The 21,593-nt window shown below is 32.9% G+C and overlaps 1 protein-coding gene across 2 annotated transcripts in view; it reads right to left on the bottom strand.

Annotated features, from left to right (window-relative positions):
- Nucleotides 1–21,593, bottom strand: part of LOC143232870 (BAI1-associated protein 3-like) — a 181,077-nt gene that overhangs the window by 5,688 nt on the left and 153,796 nt on the right. For both annotated transcript variants that reach the window (XM_076468859.1, XM_076468860.1), the window contains 5 exons: nucleotides 14,720–14,788; nucleotides 13,922–14,062; nucleotides 11,314–11,427; nucleotides 9,449–9,532; nucleotides 1,891–1,972 (listed from right to left, as the gene is read on the bottom strand). In XM_076468859.1, coding sequence (XP_076324974.1) covers nucleotides 1,891–1,972; nucleotides 9,449–9,532; nucleotides 11,314–11,427; nucleotides 13,922–14,062; nucleotides 14,720–14,788 — 490 coding nt within the window. The remainder of the gene's footprint in view (nucleotides 1–1,890; nucleotides 1,973–9,448; nucleotides 9,533–11,313; nucleotides 11,428–13,921; nucleotides 14,063–14,719; nucleotides 14,789–21,593) is intronic.

Here is a 21,593-nt window from a genome sequence, read left to right as displayed (position 1 = left end):
TCCAGCGCCATTTTCGACAGTCCTATCGCACAGAAATTCATGGACGCTACTTTCAGCGACTTGAGCGGATGTTTTTTCATAAGGATTAGCATAAATACCTGTTTCATTCCATAGGTGTATGAAGTATGTGACAAGCTGAACGGGAAGTGTGACTAAAATCTTTATCTTAGTGAACACGTACGCTATTGGCCTCGTTTCCAAACAAACAGTTTTCATGATTATGTTGTATAATGTTGCCTGGGTCACGTAGATCTTTCTCACCACTTATCTATGAACAATATAAAACGTCTCGCTTTGGTTACAAAGACTAAGATAGAAGACGTTACTTTGTCTATTTCTGGATGGTCATGGTTGATTCAAATTCCTTTATTTTCCAGCGTTATTAAGTACAAGATATATCCACCTCTTGTATGATTTAAGTACTCCTTCTGAACCCATCCTTATCATCTGATTAAATTAATATGGCGTTTCATAAAGGGCTGTTACACACTTTATGCAAAAAACGTTTAATTTTTGGAGGTATTACGCTATTTACAAAAAGCCAAATAATGTCAAAACGTAGTCCTGATACATTCCACATCGACTTTATATTAGCTGTGTCTGTTACGTGAATGTCTTATTTGCATGTTCAAAATCGTTTCATTATAACATGTTCAACTCTGTGCAGAGCCCCATTTATATATCCGTGTTCTGATATAAATATTTTGGTAACATAATGTCTATTTAGCTTTCTGCAACTTCATATAGCAAGTATATATTCTTTTGTTATTGTACAGCTGTGTTTGTCTATGTAAATAAAGTTTTAATAGTTCAATATATTTTTCATATATTAAGTTGATCAAAGTAAAGTTGAAACGAGTTGGTTTCAAAATTGTATTTGTATTCATTCACCTATTTCCCAACAGAGGACGCAACATTATTTTGATCTTCCTAAAGGTTTTTCAAATGACCTGCAATTGTATATTAGTGAAAAAGTAGATTCAATGAAAACATCACAAGGTAATAAGTTGGCAAATTCTTAGTTTAGCTCATACCTCCATGTAAGCCATTCTAAAACATATACCACCATATAAACAATTTTAGAACTTATATTTATAAGTTTCAGGATTTCCTTGTTCCTGCAGAGTTAATCGCACAGCCTATAAAACTTGTTGAATCTACTATATCTCATAAGTGGCACAGCTTCATCTAAAGGCGTCTAACACAAATATTTGTAGTTATTTCTGGATGCAAACATTTAGTGGAGTAGTAACGTATCTAACTTACACAAAAATTGTCTTTTAAGTGGTTAAAGTGCCAAATAACAAGTTTTTAGTGTCAAAAGTACCAAATTTTTGTCTTCATCTATTTCTAAAGAACATGTAATTTTCTTTGTATATAACTCACTTTTACAAGCAAACATGCGATGTCATCCAATATATATAAAACATTTCAATATGACCGCCAAAATAAATACTTGTCTAAAAAAGGTTTAGTTTTCGTAGTAGTATACAAAAGACAAATAAATAAACACGCAATCGTAAAAACATGAATTAAGTAATAAATGTTTATTCAAGTATTTTCCCATCAGTCTAAAGATTTTAAAGCTTAAAATCGGACATAAACATTGTGCAGTTTTCTACTTAATAACAAACCTACAAAAATGTTTTTTTAAGTGATAACTTAAAGTTTGAACAACCAGTGATGTCTAAGTATAAGAATGTAAGAGTTACGGTTCCGAATAGTTTTCGCAAGCATAATAACTAAAAACCACGTCTATGTATTTTGGATGGAATATTTTTAGTACGTTATCATAAGTATTTGCAGGTAACTTTTTATTGTATATCTTGGCTAGAGTGCCATAATGTTTTAAGGTCCAAAGACAAAATAATATTTACAAACAAAGCTTACCATCAATACAAAGACTATCCGATCCAGGATTAAAAACAGCTTTAACACTTAAATACCCATATTCTTTCTCCAGAAATCGCTGCTGTTTAAAAGAACAACAAAAAACAATACTGATTAAATAAGTCTGTGGTTTGATAAAAATACCAGAATAAGGCATTCATCTTGGGTAATTAAATTATTAATATTTTTTAATACCTTTACTGTTTGAAGTACTACTTCAAACCTATAAATTCACAAGTTTAACTTGCTACAACAAACCTAGAAATTCACAAGTGGGTTAAATAAACCCTAAATTTCTGTAGAACGTATTGTGTTAAACCTAAAAATTCACTAGTGGCTTAAATAGACCCAAAAAGTTTGTAGAACTCACCGGGTCAACCTGGAAGTTCACAAGCGGTTAAATAGATCCGAAATGTTTGTAGGACTTATTATGTGAATCCTAGAAATTTAGTGATCTCCATTTACAGTATGTTGTTTACTAATATAACCTTAAACACCAAGAAAATACTATTTGGCGAAGTCAGTTTTTATGACCAGGGGATAAATACCTCATGTGAAAGTTTTAAAACAAAGATTTTTAATTGATTGAATTTTATGTTAATATAAGTGTTTCTGAAAATGAAAACTCACAAACATTTTGTACTTCTATGTGGAGTTAGATTACATGAAACTATAGTATGCTGTACTACATTGAATATTTCATAGTTCAATTTTGATTACTAGAATTATTAAACAAAATTACATTCTTAAAAAAAAAGTATTCTTAGTTAAAAAATAAATCTATAATTTCATAAAGAAGTCCATGAAAAACAAAACAGAAAAACATTCAAATTAAATAGTTGTATAACAACTAACGGTAGCAACACATCTTATATTTTTTGTTGTTGTAAAACACAATGGTTTATCTACGAGCTGCTCAGTGGAGGTATCGAAACCCTATGTTTAGTGTTATAAGCTCACTGACTTATTGCTGAACCACCAGGGGTTGTATGTTTGATGCATTCATTAGTGTGTGTTTTTTCAACAAAAATCAAACCAATGTACTTCAGACTTAAAATAACTTATGTCCAAAATAAACACTAAATATGTTATTTCTTGTTTTTATGTATCGAATCTGTCATTGTTTATGACCTATTTATTCTACTTGTGTGTTTTCAGGGTATTTTTCAATAATATATTTTTTGCTTTTATGAGCATATGAGCATAAATTTTGTTTATAGTTAGAATGAGTCAAATGATGCTGTTTACGACTTAAATTTTTATCGTCACCCTAATGGTCTAAAACTAGTCTTGAAACGAAATAATTATTTGTTCTTCAAAGCATATATGTGCAAATATGTGCCTATAAAACAGCAAAATACAAAATGAAAAACTGAACATTTGTAAATATTTTTCCATGGACCCAACAAATCTTCATGCCGAGAGCGAAATAGTGGTAAAAAAGTGAAAACGTTTCCAATTCAGACAACTTTTTAAAAAAATTATTTCCAGACTCCCTTTATAGTCATCATGTTTTTGTAGTCATAGTTGCTTTTACTGTGTCAAAACTTCCTCTTTAGTCACCACATTCTTGTGGTCATAGGTGGCGCTGTGTTTCTTCAACTATATTTCAGAAATTAAAAGTCTAAACGTAATTGGAAAGACTGAAGGAATGAGAAGACGAGGAAGACAGAGATTAATTTATATTAATACTCTAAATGGATGAACGTATCGACATTGAAAATTCTCTGTGCCTCAAGGAGAAGAGATATGTGGAAGGCCATAGTAAAAGAACCAAGGTACCAGTTATGAAAAGAGTGAAAACTGTAAACAATAAATGACTTATAGTGTACTGTGGTTTAATGATTCATGTTTATCCCATTTCTGTTTTAATAAAAAAGAAAACCGCATTAACCATCTTATCCTCCTGTATTATATTGACAGTGTAAGTTGCACTATTGGTATAATAGTGAAGAATATTTTTGTGGTATAGTTTAGTTTCTTTGACTCTTTCAGGAACGTTGTTACCGATCTTTCCTACCTTCCAATGTTATATTTCTATGTTGATGCACAAAAGCACTTCTAAAGTAATAATATAACATTCATCGCCCTAATATCATTTGACTTTGGAATAACGAGAGCAACAATGACGTCAGTTATTTATCTTGTACAGTTATCCTTTGTCGATATTTATTAAATTATTTGTACACTTACACTCATTAAACTAAATCCGTCCTTCGCTGGGACAAAGAACAAGTCTTGGGATTTACAACGCTAGAATCAGGGGTTCGATTCCCCTTGGTGGACATAGCAGATAGCTCGATGTAGCTTTGCTATAAAAAACCACACACACAACTAAAATCGGAAAAAAAAAACCTTTGCTTTCTTCTGGAGTCTATGCTACGCCGGGATTAGTTAGTAGTCGTTTTGAGAGATGGTTCAGCCTAATATTTTGGTAAAATGTCAATCAGTAATTCAAGATTTTACATACAGTGTAGAAGTTAAAAATATAATTCAATTTGGTCATTTGGTTAGTGGCTGCTGCTTTTGGTTAAAAATGACTATAAATATTGTATTTAAGATATGAAATACACACATATATATACAGTAAAAAGACAACACATTTATTTAAAATGATAGGTTTTTCTTTCGCGTTTTAAACGCTTGCGTTATTTTTTGTCCTGTAAAACGTTATCTTAATGCATAACTATTCCACATTATTTAACATGTCACAAAATATAGAACCTTGTACAATAGAGTAAATTATTTATGTTTTTATCTGATGTTAAGATTCAGTGATGTCGAGAAACCCACTTGTTGAGAAATTTATATGCAAAAACGGCTCGTTTGGGTTGAGTAAATATTTTACATAGAAGAGCGAACAACGTTTCGACCTTCTTCGGTCATCGTCAGGTTCACAAAGAAAGAGGTAACTGACCGGAAGCTGACCACATGTTTGAAAGGGGTTGTGTAACTAAGTGTCGGAATGTAGAGGGCGGAATTAGATGTTTGAATATATAATTTTATTTATTTTATTATATTAATATAGGTATAAAGGCGTTCCTTTATATTGGTTTATTTTGGGTTTAAGTTGTTCTATAAGTAAGGCTTCTTTAATTTTGCGTTTGTTTATGTTTGTTTCTTTATTTAGTATTTGAGTGTTTTCTATGGTTATGTTGTGTTTATTTGACTTGCAGTGTTCGAAAACGTGTGAAGGTGACTTTTTTATGTTCTTTGAATCTGGTTTTCATTTTTCTACTTGTTTCTCCAATATAGAAGTCGTGGCAGTTATCACATTGTATTTTGTAAATAATGTTGGTGTGGTGTTTGTCAGTGTAGTTTTTACATAGTATAGACCTCAGTTTTGTGCCTGGTTTTTTGAATAAATTTGGTATTAACTGGAATGTCATATTTTGTTACTAGTTTTTGCCAAATGTTGGTTATTTGTTTGCTGATGTCAGGAATATATGGTATACAGCAGTATATGGTTTCGTGATTTTTTGATTCGTGAGATATATTTACTTTTGTTTGTTGATTTTGCTTTCTGTCTAGGTGTGTGCGTATAATGTTTTCTACGGTTTGTGGAGGAAACTTATTGATGTTGATGAAGTATTAATTATTAATGAAGTATTATTAATAAAACAAATGACATCTATTTTATTCAACAATGTAGAAAGGAACAACTAACCCCTAATTTTGTAAAGGTAAAACTTTCAAAAAATTTTAATACATACACAAACATTATCCAAAATTTACAGAAAAAACTACTTAAAGCCATGTTGAACACAAAATACAAAAAACTACATGACTTACAAAAACAAAAAATGAACCTAGACCATCAACTGGCATGCTGCGTTAAACCAGAGATTTATGGACTTACACAACGAAACATAAACCAAATCAATACTAAGAACGACAGAGAAAAAAGATATGTCACAACAAAAAACTAGAAAAACTAAGATGCAAACAACAGAAAAGACACCAAAACGACAAACCATTGACTAATCTCATAATTAACAGATCCGACCGACAACTAAACACAGACGAGATACATCTACTCAACAAGTGTTTTCTTTTAGCAAAGCCACAAAGGCTATCTGCTCAGCCCACCGAGGGGAATCGAACCCCTGATTTTAGCGTTGTAAATCCGGAGACATACCGCTGTACTAGCGGGGGGCCTCTACTTAACAAAGGACTCAACTTCGCAATAGCACCTAGGTACATTCCAACCATAGAAATCAAAACATGTTTAGAAGATCTAGCCAGGAGACTTGTGATACTTTCTACAGAGAACAAATAACAAGGAAACAACCAAAAACAACCAACAGAAAGAAGACAACTTAGATAATTTTATTGACATCCAACAGCCAAACTTCCGAGGTAAAATTACAAATTTATATTTTCCAGAAACACCTAAAAACAACATCTTAAACGATTTTTTCAAAGAATTTTCTCACAAAACCATCAACATAATTTCACAAAACAAAAAACTAAAAAACAACCTCACAAAAAGAGACATTAATTCCATTAAAAACCTAAAACAAGACAAAAACATGAACACGAATGAATACATCCAAAAAATAAATAACATCCTATCAGACACGAACAAATTTAAACCAATACACACAAATCCAACAAAGACACACGAGACGCAACTGAACAAATTACTACTAAAAATAAAAAAAGCCAACACAATTTCACAAACACTTTATTCCTACCTACGTAAAACCGACTCACGCACACCGCAAATATACGGCATCCCCAAACCTCATAAACCAGATTGTCCATTACGACCAATAATGTCCACATATGAATCGTTTAATTACAATCTTGGTAAATACATAGCATGGGCATTCTCCAAATATGTAACATCAGCCAGCTCATTCATCAAAGACTCTTTTAATTTCAAGTCTAATCTAAATCAACTTAATCATAAAGCCTTAATGGCCAGTTTCGATGTTATATCCCTCTTTACAGAAGTTCCAACCACTGAAGCCTGCAAGATAGCCTTAGAACTCTATATCCGAAACCCTAACCCAACTATAGACATTCCCAGTAACCAGTTAGCAACGCTCATAGAATTCACCACGATAAAGACAAACTTCATGTTCAACAACCAAAACTATATACAAACAAATGGCCTAAGCATGGGCAACCCAGTATCACCAGTTCTAGCCAATATTTTTATGACACAAGTTGAAACACAAGCAATTAACACAGCATTACATCCACCACTATACTGGTACAGATATGTAGATGACACGGTTGCGGGATTCAAATCTACAGAACACACACTTAATTTTTTCAATCACATTAACTCTATACATCCCAACATTAACTTCACATGTGAACAGGAAGAAAGCAATCAAATATCATTTCTTAACCTCAAAATTACAAGAACCGACACACAATTCAAAACAGAAATCCACCGAAAAATCACCCATACTGGACTATACATTCTTTGGGACTCAGCACATGAAACAAAACAAAAACTCAACATACTAAGAAACTAAATAAACACAGCCATAAAACTATGCTCACCAGATAAAATTAACGAAGAATTAGACAAAATAAAACAACACTTCATCAACATCAATAAGTTTCCTCCACAAACCGTAGAAAACATTATACGCACACACCTAGACAGAAAGCAAAATCAACAAACAAAAGTAAATATATCTCACGAATCAAAAAATCACGAAACCATATACTGCTGTATACCATATATTCCTGACATCAGCAAACAAATAACCAACATTTGGCAAAAACTAGTAACAAAATATGACATTCCAGTTAATACCAAATTTATTCAAAAACCAGGCACAAAACTGAGGTCTATACTATGTAAAAACTACACTGACAAACACCACACCAACATTATTTACAAAATACAATGTGATAACTGCCACGACTTCTATAATGGAAAAACAAGTAGAAAAATAGAAACCAGATTCAAAGAACATAAAAAGTCACCTTCACACGTTTTCGAACACTGCAAGTCAAATAAACACAACATAACCATAGAAAACACTCAAATACTAAATAAAGAAACAAACATAAACAAACTCAAAATTAAAGAAGCCTTACTTATAGAACAACTTAAACCCAAAATAAACCAATATAAAGGAACGCCTTTATACCTATATTAATATAATAAAATAAATAAAATTATATATTCAAACATTTAATACCGCCCTCTACATTCCGACACACAGTTACACAACCCCTTTCAAACATGTGGTCAGCTTCCGGTCAGTTACCTCTTTCTTTGTGAACCTGACGATGACCGAAGAAGGTCGAAACGTTATTCGCTCTTCTATGTAAAATATTTTCTCAACCCAAACGAGCCGTTTTTGCACATAAAAATGATGTTAAGATTGTTTAAGTACTATAATTATTTTTTCTGTGCAAAACATATTGATGATTATACTGAAATAGAAACCCTTATAACCCTATAGTTTTTAAAGGTGGACCTTTCTTCTCCGGGGTTTCTAGATTGCCCCTGAAGAAGAAAGGTCCACCTTTCGAAAGCGCTCAGGTTATAAAGGTTTCTATTTCAGTTTTATAGACTTCTTGGACCTACGTGTTTTTAGCACATCATAAATATTGATGATTATGTATATTGCTAAGATCGGTTTGTTTGTTTTATGTTAAGCACAAAGCAACACAATAACCTATCTGTGCTCTGCCCATCACGGGTACCGAAATCCATTGTAAGTTCGCAGACATAACGCTATGCCGATGAAGGGCATTTATAAAACTAACAGTTATTTAAAATACTTTGTAACTTGAAATATTTCTGTTAGGTTCTTACGGGACTAAAACTTTGGAAAGTAAAACAACTTTGTCATGTAATATAATATATTTGATATTTTCTATCCGAATGGCAACTTATGCGATATAGGAATTAAATTACCAGGTCAGAAATCCCTAAAATTCCGGTATCGTCATCCCTAATGTAAAACTATTGACCAGAGAAAAAGCTGCAGTTGAACAACATATTCTTAACAAATGTGTATTGAGTTGCGGTTATTATGCTTTCATAATACAAATCACGTTCAGTGGCACATCGCAAATAAAATATTCAACCATTCTGATTAGCAACTTGCCAAGCTAGTAAGTAAGCAATACACGACCCATGTATAATATATAACAGATTTATATAACTACCAACAGTAACTACCGTGAGTATAGATTATATGTAATTAATATAAATAATAAATACATTCATTTCAAATATAATGTCATAAAATCTAAAGATACATTGAGATAAATTATGAAAAAATACAATCATTTTTCACGTCACAGAAATTTCAACCTATTATATTTATTCCCTAGGAACCGTATGCTACAAGCAGTTTTATTTGCAACTGGCGGTTAAAGTAGAAAATAAATTAGTTTGGTGACGGTGGGGGGGGGGGCAAAATTGGCTGCTATATCTAAATGTCAGGTTTAATATATATTATTAAACACCTTTTTTATATAAGAAAACTTTAGTTTATTTCTGTTTATTATACTTTAGTGATACCGCAAATTTAAAATTTACTTTACGGATTTAGAGAATGTTCGTAAATCCTACCTGTTCCTCCAGTCGTTGATTGATATATTGTTGTATCAAATGATTGGTTTCGTCTTTGTGAAGAGTTAGTAGTTTTTCTAGATCCTAAATTTAGGAAATAAAGAAGTTTGTTTCAGTACAAATCAAGATTTGTTATAGTTCTTTACTAATCATCATGTATGTTTCCATAGCATAGCCACATCAGGCTATCTGCTGTGTCAACCGAGGGTAATCAAACCCCTGATCATAATGTTAAAATTCTGAAGACTTTATGCTGTCTCACCAGGGGATTATTTATCACTCACAATATAAATACTAATATGAAAGCCTAAATCATACACTGTAAAGAAAACATAATTTGGTAACAATTACCATGTTTTAGTTATCGTTACTTATTAGAGGATAATGGTTATTTTAAACCAGGACATCACTCTTGATGTTTCCAAATCACCAAATATTTGCATAAATTTCATAGTTTTCGCTTTTCCTAAAGCATACTACTTTCCTTCTCGTAAAGAAAAAAAAACCTTTAGAAATGGGTCATATTCTGATCGATTGTAAGCTAAAGACTTGAAAAAGAATGATAAACAAACTCTTTAGATAAGTACGCCTACCGGCTTGTTTTACAGTTATTAAAATTCTATCTTCTATAAAGTTTCTCTCAAGGCTATGTGTATCATGAATCATAGAGCGACCCCTACTATAAAATATATACTTATATTAAGTTTTAAAAATATTCAACTATGTAATCGTAGCACAGGTTTGTTTATAATGAAACTCAAAGCTGCACAAAGAGCTATCTGTGCTCTGCCCCACGCATATCGAAATCGGGTTTATAGGGTTGTAAGTCTATAGACTCTTTATATCTGTGTTTGTTTTCTATTGATGAATGACTGAATAAACGTACAAGCTACAATTTATAAAATATTGTTCATGACCGTTATTATTACGGTATGCATCTTTTTACAGCCCATATATAGATACTGGTATGAAAAAGTTAAAGTTCAAAAGCTTCTTCAAGTGCATTTGTTTTGAGGTATTTTACTCATATTAATTTATTTTGACGTTTGAAAAATAATCATACTGGTTTTAATTCTGTTTTTCAATGTCGATTTTCTTCAGCATTTTCACGACAGTTTCAGTCATTGTACTTGTATGCATAATAATTTCGTTCGAGTTTCCACGCTTAGATTTCAATATATGATTAAAATAGAATTTTGTAGATGGGTCAGCAGAAAAAAACAAAACAACTATGAATAAACATAGCAATGATATTGCGAACTTGCACATTCATTTCCATAATTCATTCTTTTCATGACCAAAAGCAGAATATAAGTTAAGCTACTCTTAGGGCAACCTCTTTGTCAATGAATTAATGAAATAAAACAAAACAAACACGTTTAATCCTTTACTAAATCATATCCAGCAGGTTTCAAAATCACTTTTAAGAATTATAAGATGATTATTTTTAACTCAAGTATTTTTAAACGATGTATATACGAAAGATATTTTATTTGAATATCATAAAATATATTGTCAATCTAAACCTATTTTCTGTAAAGGATCAAAATATTATCGTTAAAGATGGAACTTTTAGCTCTAGCATTTGGGTGGTAGGTGTCTTAGTACCAACAATTCCTTCCGCTTGCATAAGTAATTTAAGTATATAACAGCTTTCAGTCACAGCTATAGAACGTATGAATACCCCATGATTTTCATTGTTGCACTGACTGAACAAGCGATAGTTTAATTACGCCTTATTTTGTTTCAAAATATTTCGAAGCACCAATACCCATAAGTCAGGTCTCATTAAAATATTAAAAAAATAAATTACGCGTTGAACATTAACAGAATAATTAAATATCTTGTATGAAAAATAAACTTACCTGATATGCAGGATTGTGCAGTACTTTTAATTGCAAACCTATACTGCCAGCATGAAAGAAATCTACAAGAACTTTCAAAGAATGTAGAAGCCGTTGGAAAAAGGTCATTTTTTCCTGTAAATGAGTTATAAAACATACTTGTTATTATACAAGTATTTAATATCATATTAGCGTTTGTCTTCAACTATTGTATTTGCAATATTTAATTTAAATATTCACTTAATGTGCTTGTAGAAATTCACCTTGGATCTTACTCATTAAATTACAGATATTTTAACTTATATCGATTCTCATTACTATAGAAATTACAGATAAAGCATCTGTAATGTATTTGTAAGATGTTTGTTGTAAATATTTATCCAAGGCGTCAAACATTTAAATTCTACAAAAGGCATAGTCGTATAATTTGGTGGTTCAGAGGTTAAGATGTTTTCCGTAATGTGACTATTGCCTTTTTTGTAACAAAGGAAATATTTGCCTACATCTTTCTCTAATATTTTTCTCAGCTTTGTATTTTATGTAATAAAGCACACAATTACCTACAATTTTTTATTAGCGTTTTTGTCTTATTTTTTTCAATTTTACATTTCGTATAGCAGCTTTTGTTTTATGCCATCATTACAAGAGTTTGAAAGAGGTTTCAGTAATAATAAAAATTAATTTTGTTATAAAATAATGTTATTTTTTTGTCTCGTTTAGTGTCTTTAGTACAAAAATACACAATGAGCTACATGCGTTGTGTTCACCGTGAGGAACTGATTCGTAGATTTTAGCGTTGTAAATCTTTTAACTTACCACTGACCCACTAGGGTATTTATCTGGTGTATATTTCTACCCTTAGTTTATATTTAAACTACTTTTATTTAATTCTAGTGAAGCGTAATGCATTTAATATAATCGTTCTAAAAGAAAAGTTGTTGTAAAATTCAATTCCCTACGAGTTCGAATGAGCAAGAAAGTGTTTCAAAGGCCAGATTCTGTCAAATAACCTTTGGCTGTTTAATGTTTGAAAAACAAAAATGTTATAAATGTATTGTGTGAAGGGTTTGTTACGTTAGTTGGATTGAAGAAGATAATCTTTTCAGGTCTGGAGGTTTTCTTTAATTCATTTATTTGTTTAGGTTAAGAAAACTTTCACGACGTTAACGCAGTTGAAACGTTTGGTTAGCTAGCTTGTTTGTAGAGCAAAGTCACATGTGGCTGTCTGTTGTGTCTACCACAGGTCTCTTATTACTGTCCCTCCGAAGGACAAATCGTTTATTAAAAATTAAAAGTTTAGATCGCAAACCAAAGCAATGATAATTATATATGTACTTCATTTTTATACTTCTGACCGCATCAAAGTTTATTGCAGTATTGTAGTTTTATACTGTAATTAAATAAGCCATTAAAATACTTATTTCTACTTCCATATTTAATATGAAATCACACTTTGCTCAGCATCGTGCACTCTGCGTTTATGTCATTTAAATAAAAATATTTAAGCAACGTACACATGCATTCTGGACAGTTGTAATGAAATTAGTTGTTCTGATATATTCTAAACGGAGCTTAAATAGTTTATTAGAGCTTTTGTTCACACTGAGCAATTAAAAACAAATGTAACTACCAAACATTCAGACTCATTTCTAGACACTAAACTAGATGCAATATAAAATCAACATTTAACGGAATAAATAATCATAAAAAAGATCATATAGAGGGGTGAGTACGTTATATTTAAAATATTTTAAATTTGCAAATCAGTAAGCCACGTGACAATCACACACCGATATAAAGTCGCAATTGAACAGTAAGATTTGATGAGAAAAGGGTTGAGAATTTTAAGACGATGATAGCCCCTGCATTTAATGAAATTGGAAAGCAAAGGAATACGGATAACCTTGGGTCCGTCATCATCCGTAAAGTGGCCTGAAACAAGTTGCATCACAGTAGTGGAAAGCCAAGTGCAGCGTCTTGTAACAGATGAGAATATATGAACAAAAATGTGCTACATGATAAATAATGACCTCTGCATAGAAAATCTAATCATGTTACATGTATACATATACTTCCATACCATATCTGTTCAACTTTAAATAGCTGGAAAATGTAAAGGATACTGACATTCATGCTGTTTCATACGAAGAAATCTCCACGAAATCTACTTTCCCAACGGATTGTTTAATCAGACGCTGGATAATCTTCGTTCACTTACACTTGAGGGCTTAGGGAAAGAAAGTCGAGAGTAGTGGTGTACTTTGGACATGAAACTTTACGACAAAGCTATTCTTTTTGTGAAAACTACTCTGCAGAGCTTTTCTTAAAATCTACTATTGTCAGATAAAGCACGATCGAAAGTGGCGAGATGAACTATAACGACGTGTTGAGAGTAATTTTATGTAATGTATTTAATAATTTTATGTAATGTATTTAATAATTTTATGTAATGTATTTAATAATTTTATGTAATGTATTTAACTTCTGTAACGTATTCAGTTTGAAAGTTGCCGTATTTATGTAAAATAAAAATAAAAACCATTTACGAACTGCTTCTGCCACTTCTGAAAACTTTTACACTTTAAAACATCACTACACGTTAGGTAACTTTCAAATTCTTGTACTTTACCCCGATGTTATTCCTAGCAGTAAATGTGAGTTCTTGTAACACCATTTTCCAGATGGATTCCAGAATGCAATCAAAGTTAGGGCGAAACAGACTGTTGTAAAGGGTCTTCAGATTACTGTCTAAGTAATCTAGCAATGGGGCCTGTTGGAAAAGATTATAAACAATCATGTGCAGTTGGAATATTTGACCTAATAAACATATCTACGTTTTAAGCTGTTAGCTATGATGTTTGTTGTTTTTTATGCATGAAAATAGTTCTTAACATCTGAAGATGTAAAATGATTTGTCGTTGGTGTTGAAGGGAAATTTGTTCCGAAATGGTCAATTAATAATATCGTGTACTCTTTCAAAATGTTAGTTGTTTTGTATAAAACTGAGAATTGTTATTTAAAAGGAGAATTTATAATTATATCACATTGACACCTATGCAGTTTATCACTTGAGGATACCAAAGCTCACTTGTTAAAATATACAATAAAAACATACAACAATTAAAAAGTAAAGTTTCTGCCTTACAATATGAACAGAACATAAGTGTGGAAATCTAATGCGTTTTGTGTTAAAATAAACCACAAAGATGAAGAAAAAATATTTAAACAGAAATTTATAGCGTGGATTTAGAAGGAAAAGGAGTGAAGAAAATTGTTAAAACATTATACTCAATTCACATGAGGAATGGATCACGTATTTTAATTCTTTGCTATGTTATAATTTTTAACTTCAAGTACGACTTGCTATTCATTGGCTAATTATTAGAATATTTTAGGTAAATGATAATACTCTAGAAATATTACTTACAACATCTGCCTCACTTTTTTCTGGGGTCCAAGCCAAGTGAAAGATACGAGTTTTGATATCCGGCCGCATCTTAATAAATGATATTTGGAATAAAATTAATATATCTAAACCAGTTTTATTCTTCCTTATTTAATTACTAGTAAGTCTAGGTCCGCAGGATAGAAGAAAAAAAAACCAAAACACTTATTCTGAAATATGAGAAATGACATATTATTAGAAAAATATTTGAAGCAATATATTAATAATTACCAGAAAAGTAATGCGATTTCTTATATGGGATAAATATTTGCGGTGGAAAAAATTTCATCGTAACTCCAAGCGTTTGAAAGATTGCTAAACTACTTTATTTATTTTTTCACCGTTTCCGTCGTATATTCTTATGGTACTTTTACAGAGGAATGTTATAATAATGCTAATTCGTCTTGATAGAGTTTCTTAATCTATTATTTTCACTGCTACAAACTCTACTAACATGCATACATTTTAGTAGTTTATCTGTCAGTGAAAATAAAATATTATAAACATGTATTAAGCATACGACTTGTTCAACTTTTATTGATCGAAACGCTGTCCACATTTTTTCTGTCTTTTGGCGACGTTAACTCTTTCTTTGTATTTATAGATACAACCACAGTACAGTTTATATGTATTTTCATTTGTTCGTGTTTAGTAATGAAGAGGTAGAAGTTTCTGACTTATGATGTAATGTTAATTATTTTATACTGTAATATTTCTTGTCCGAAACTATAGGCCCCCTAGTGGCTCAGCGGTATGTCTGCGAACTTCCAACGCTAAAAACCTGGTTTCGATACCCCTGGTGGGCAGAGCACAGATAGCCCATTGTGTAGCTTTGTGCTTAATTCAAAACAACAACAGAAACTACAGTGAGAAAAAACTTAATATTAAATCAAATATGGTTTGCCAGACTTGCTGAGATTGTGAAATTCGTTACTTGCTCTTCACAGTTGTGTCTGTTTTATATCTATATTATATGTATACATTCGCTCTACCTTAATATGTAAGTCCTGTAAAAAAGCAAACATTTAATTGATATTCTTGCATTATTCAATGAACGTTCGTACTTAGAATGGGAAGAGTTGTACATGCAGCAGAATTGACTACAAAAATCGTATAAGTCAGGTGACACAAGATACTTTGGAAACAAAAGTATTTATACCGAAAACTAAAAATAGATTTACACGTTAACGTATTACAAGTACGACTCCAGTTTGACTTAATTGAAAGGGGCAGTGATATATATATATGTGTGTGAGCAGGACAGTAAATGTGATAGCTTCGAATATTGCACTATTGTAAATATCTCATATTTAAAAAAGCTACAGAAACATGTAAAATACTTGAGACTTCTCACTGTTTCCTAAGACAGTAAGCTAACGGCTAGTGCCTACGAGCTACGTAAGTAATTTTTTTTTTTGAAATTTCGCACAAAGCTTGTTTTGGAATTTCGCACAAAGCTACTCGAGGGCTATCTGTGCTGGCCGTCCCTAATTTTGCAGTGTAAGACTAGAAGGAAGGCAGCTAGTCATCACCACCCACCGCCAACTCTTGGGCTACTCTTTTACCAACGAATAGTGGGATTGACCGTCACATTATACGCCCCCACGGCTGAAAGGGCGAGCATGTTTGGCGCGACGGGGATGCGAACCCGCGACCCTCGGATTACGAGTCGCACGCCTTACGCGCTTGGCCATGTCGGGCCCATCCGTAAGTAATTTATACTCTTAGATGAAGTTTTCGTTTTTTGCCAATTTTAAAAGTATTATTAAATTAACTAATCCCAAAGTCAGCCTAAGAGTTATCGAATAAATAGATACTCAATTTTTTCTTGTTTAAAGACAAAGTATATCCTTCAAACATTCACTGGTAGTATATAAATATTTGTGTCCTTTCTGCAGGCCAGTCTATATTGGTTAGACGACTTCAACCTTAGCTACCAAAATCAAGGAGCATGCGCATAACAGCCTTTTCAATAATTCTGGAAGTTACAACCACCTAAGCAAAATTTGTAACGACAATTCGAACAGTAAACACTTCAGGATAACACACTCAGTGAAAGATAAATGGACGGTAACAAAAGAAAAGGAAGCTCTCCTAATTCGTAATCTACATTTTAAGAAGAACAATCAACTAGATACGTCACAGCATCAACTCATTTTGCTTGAGATGGGCAAAAAGTGAAAACTTCATCCAACAAACAAGTGTCAATATAATGGGACTTCTCATTAACAGTGTTAATTAGAACATTTAACACGTATTTTTTATTACATATTTACTTTAGAACTGTCGAAACCTCGTGAAATATCTGTGGGTTTACAGCCCAAAATACCGCTAATAGCATGGGTTCTAAACTGTGCATTGACATTTTTTATAAGTAAAAACGTAAAAAACAAAACAGTATGTTCAATTAAACTAAACTCACTACCAAGTTGCATTTTAGTTTTTATCTAAGAAGGTAGCTGAGCGATAGTTAATATTAATTTGTTTTTCAGATCACAAATAAGCACGTTTATAAGAAATACGTAAAATCGGATGTTTTTTACTTTTTCCACATAACAGAACGATATATGTCAGGTTTTGACATAAGTACTGAAATTAGGAATGAAATTTGGGACTCATAAAATGAATTTTGTAAGTTTGGCCCAGCAGGATTTCCTGCTTGAGTTGGACCCAAATATTTTAGAAGAAATCAACACACGAATAAGTTTTGGTTTCTGCCACTGTGTATGAATATAATCAGAACTTTCTTAAACAGTTAAACCTTTTATTTTGTTTGTTTTGATACACAATGGGCTATCTGTGATAGTCCCACCTCGAGTATCTAACCCAGTATTATAAGTCTTTAGTCTTTCTTTTTATATAAGCTTGAAATGTGAAATAACTTCACAGTATCAATAGTGTAAAACTATTATAGATCTGACAAACACTAGTCATGTTAAATAATGGAGATACACAAAAATATCTACTATTATAAGTAGTTCCTCGAAAGAAAGCCAGTAGTATTGTTGTTCAGGCTGAGAAGCAACTTGACATGTGATATCTAAGTATATTCGATTTTACACTGAACAACAAAGGTTTTGCTTCTTGAAAACTGTTGGGTGTTCCTTATAGACTTTTGGCTGCTGATCACGAAAATCACATTCAAATTTACCCATCACGTACCGTTTCATCGAAATCTTCAGTTTTGTCATGTTTTTTCTTATATTTCTGTCCAAAAACTTTCGTTTCTATAAGAGATTTATGAACAATGTTTGGTGCAGTCTGGGCATGAAATCAGGCCAGGTTGGAAGCTGTTCTGTGGAATTATACAGCCCGGGTAAGCCGGAGCCAGCTTGACACTGTCTCAGCAGGCTATAAAAGTGGCTTGCATACACAGATGCTGCTCATTGGATTAATATAGACATTATAGTGTGTACATATTGTTTGAGAATATAACATTGCCTCAGTAACACTGTAACAAGTAAATTATGTGTTATAGACGTTTTACAAGACGATTGGTGTCGGTCAATATGTCTCGTCAATGTCGTAACAGCCGCGATACATTTTGCTATATTTGTGTATATAGCAATATACAGTATATTGAGTATACGCTTGTTCATCAGAGACGTTCAATGACTGCTCTTGTGAAGAAAGCATATCATCTGTATAAAATTGGCGATCAAGACCAGGAATTGACCCCTCACATTTGTTGTGCGACATGTGCTGTCTGTCTGAGAGCTTGGCTCAGAGGTACTAGAAAGACAATGCCGTTTGCTGTCCCGATGATATGGCGAGAGCAGAAAGACCATGTGACGGACTGTTACTTCTGTTTGACTAATGTGTCTGGTTTCTCTGCCAAAAACAAGAAGTCAGTTGAATACCCTAATCTGCCTTCACCAATGAGACCCATGCCACATGACGACAGTCTTCGAAACCACTAGAGGAATGGACCTTAGACAAACCAGATGAATAAACTGCAATGCAGGGAACTGGCAGTGACATTGATCCGGATTTTGAACCGTGCTCCTCAGGCGATCCACATCTCATAACACAGTCCGAATTAAACGATCTGGTCAGAGATTTGGGTCTGTCAAAAGCAAAACCCGAAATGCTGGGTTCCAGACTGCAGGAATGGTGTTTGCTGTACGAAAATTTCTGTTTTTCGAAGCCGCCAAGATTGTATAACCAAATTTTTTGCACAAGTTGACAGTCTCTGTTTCTGTGTTGACATCGAAGGATTGTTCTCTGCTTTGGGTCGTGATCATGACCAGCATGAGTACCTTCTCTTTATTGATTCATCAGTGTTAAGCCTCAAAGCTGTTCTGTTACACATTGACAACGCTCACCCTTCAATACCTGTTGGCTAAGCAGCACACATGAAAGAAACCTACGAGAACATGGAAATGTTACTGAAGCACATCCAGTACAGCAAGTACAACTGGAATATCTGTGGAGTTCTGAAAGTCGTTGCTCTGTTACTGGGACTGCAGCTCGGCTATACAAAGTACTGTTGTTTCATTTGTAAATGGGACAGTCGTGCTAAAGAGCCACATTATTCTATACACAGCTGGACACTCCGTAAAAAGTTAGGTCCAGGACAGAAAAATGTGGCGCATGAACCACTTGTCGACCCGGCAAAGATTTTTTTGTGTCCTCTTCACATAAAATTTTGAGTTATGAAGAATTTCGTGAAAGCAATGAACAAAGAATGCGAAGGTTTTCGTTATTTAAGACAGATGTTCCCAAGAATAACTGAGGCCAAGATCAAAGAGGACATTTTTGTTGGCCCTTAGATCAGATATGTTATGAGTGACAAGCGGTTCGAAGATCTGTTAGTTGGGCCAGAAAAGATTGCCTGGAAAGCCTTCAAAGACGTTGTTGACAATTTTCTCGGCAATTACAGAGCCCCACATTACATTCAGCTGGTAGACAAACTTCTCAAAGCATACAAAACAATTGAGTGCAACATGTCACTAAAGATTTATTTCCTCCACTCACACTTGGACTTCTTCCCCGCAAATCTCGGTGCTGTCAGTGACAAACACGGTGAAAGGTTTCACCAGGACATTGCTACAATGGATAAGCGATATCAGAGAAACTGGAATCTGCCAATGCTTGCTGACTACTGTTGGAGACTGCAACGTGATGCACCGGACAATGAATACAAACGAAAATCAGGAGCAAAACATTTTTAATTATGTTGAACTTAATAGCGTATTAGAAACATAAACGCAATTAAATACGTTATTTATACCTGTTATAATCAGCTATACCTGACACAATCAGCAAAAACCTTTCAGGAAGCAAAACTTTTCAAACAAATTGTTGTGCAGTGTTATTCTCTGTGTTTGAATAAATTCATACAAAATTACAAGCATATGTCGTCTTTTTTAAAATTAATAAAAACAATTTAGTCTGTAAAGGGTGCATTGACATGGTAGACCTGAAGTATGTATTAATAGTAGTTTGAGCAGGAATTGGGGAATATATCTTTGTTGCTTTGTTGAATTTTGAGCAAAATTCTTAAAGACTCGCCGTCCCTAATATTCAGGTGATACACTAGAGAGAAGGCAAACAGTCAACACCACTCACTCTTATACTATTCTTTACCGATGAATAGTGTAATTAACTATCAAGTATAACTTCACGGTTGAAAAGGAATGTTCGTTTGCTGAACTGAACTCACGACCCAGAGGTTGCGAGCGAAGTGCCTTAATTACCAGCTCATGCTAGACCTGGGTACATGTAATAAATAATAATGAACAAATGTACTGTAATAACTTATAAATGATAACATGGCTCATATCGACGATATTTAGAATGTTAGACTATTCAAAACATTATAGCTAAGAATGATGTATTAAATTAGCTAAGTTACTTACAAGTTATTTATTAGTTTTTATCTATGTATATAGCTTGTTTTGATCAGAAGCTGATGGCAACTAGAAATATTAAAATTCATAGGTATAACTTTGGTTAATTAAGTTATATTAGTTTTATAAGTATGATGACTAATTAATTAATCATCGATGAATGTATGTTAACTTTTGAAGTATGAGCACGTGTTATTAATAAGTTTATTGGAACATTATGTAAACTATGTAGGTGTCAATACACTTCATTAACAGTCTGGTTGGAAGAGCTGTATTAGCTTTTAAGATGTGAAAAAGATTGGTAACTGTAGGTTTAACTGTCAAGTTATGAAAGTGTATCATTAATAGTTTTATTGGAATACACTGTTAACTACGGAGTTGAGAACACTTTGTTAACAGGTTAGTTGAAAGACTTGTGTCAGCTATGAACGTGTGAAAAATGAAATAAATGAAACTGCGTTGTAAAAGAACATGTGTTCATAATAAAAGAATGGAGAAGCAATGGTTAGAGTTGGTTCAGAAAACATGTAATCTAGAAGATTATTGGGATTATTGATGATCATGACATGCGAAAACTTGTGATAATTATGAAAGTGTCGAGAAGCACGTGGGTATAGCTTGATGAGGAAAGATCGTGTTAAATTGTTAAACTGTTGAAAATATAAATAAAAGTATAATTTTGTCTAAGTAATATTCTTAGAGAATCATCGAACAAATTATGAGTGCAGTAGTTTGTTCTCGTTTATTTTTAAATACAAAGCTACAGAAAGGGCTATGTGTGTTCTGTCCATCAAGGCTATTGAAACCTGGTTTCGAGCAGTAGAAGTCCACAGAACATCCGTTGTGCCACTGTGATGGTGCGGTCGTAAAATATTTTGTTGGCAGGAGCGTCGAGAGCTGACAAGGGGCAAACATCCTCCCCGGATATCTCTTTCTCTTTTTTCAACACTTTAAAGAACTTATTAAAAAGAAGATCCTAAGTTAGGACAGCAAAGAGCTCAAAA

The sequence above is a fragment of the Tachypleus tridentatus genome, chromosome 11, assembly GCF_004210375.1.
Source record: "Tachypleus tridentatus isolate NWPU-2018 chromosome 11, ASM421037v1, whole genome shotgun sequence".
NCBI lineage: Eukaryota > Metazoa > Arthropoda > Merostomata > Xiphosura > Limulidae > Tachypleus > Tachypleus tridentatus.
This window is presented reverse-complemented; position numbering and strand designations above follow the sequence as displayed.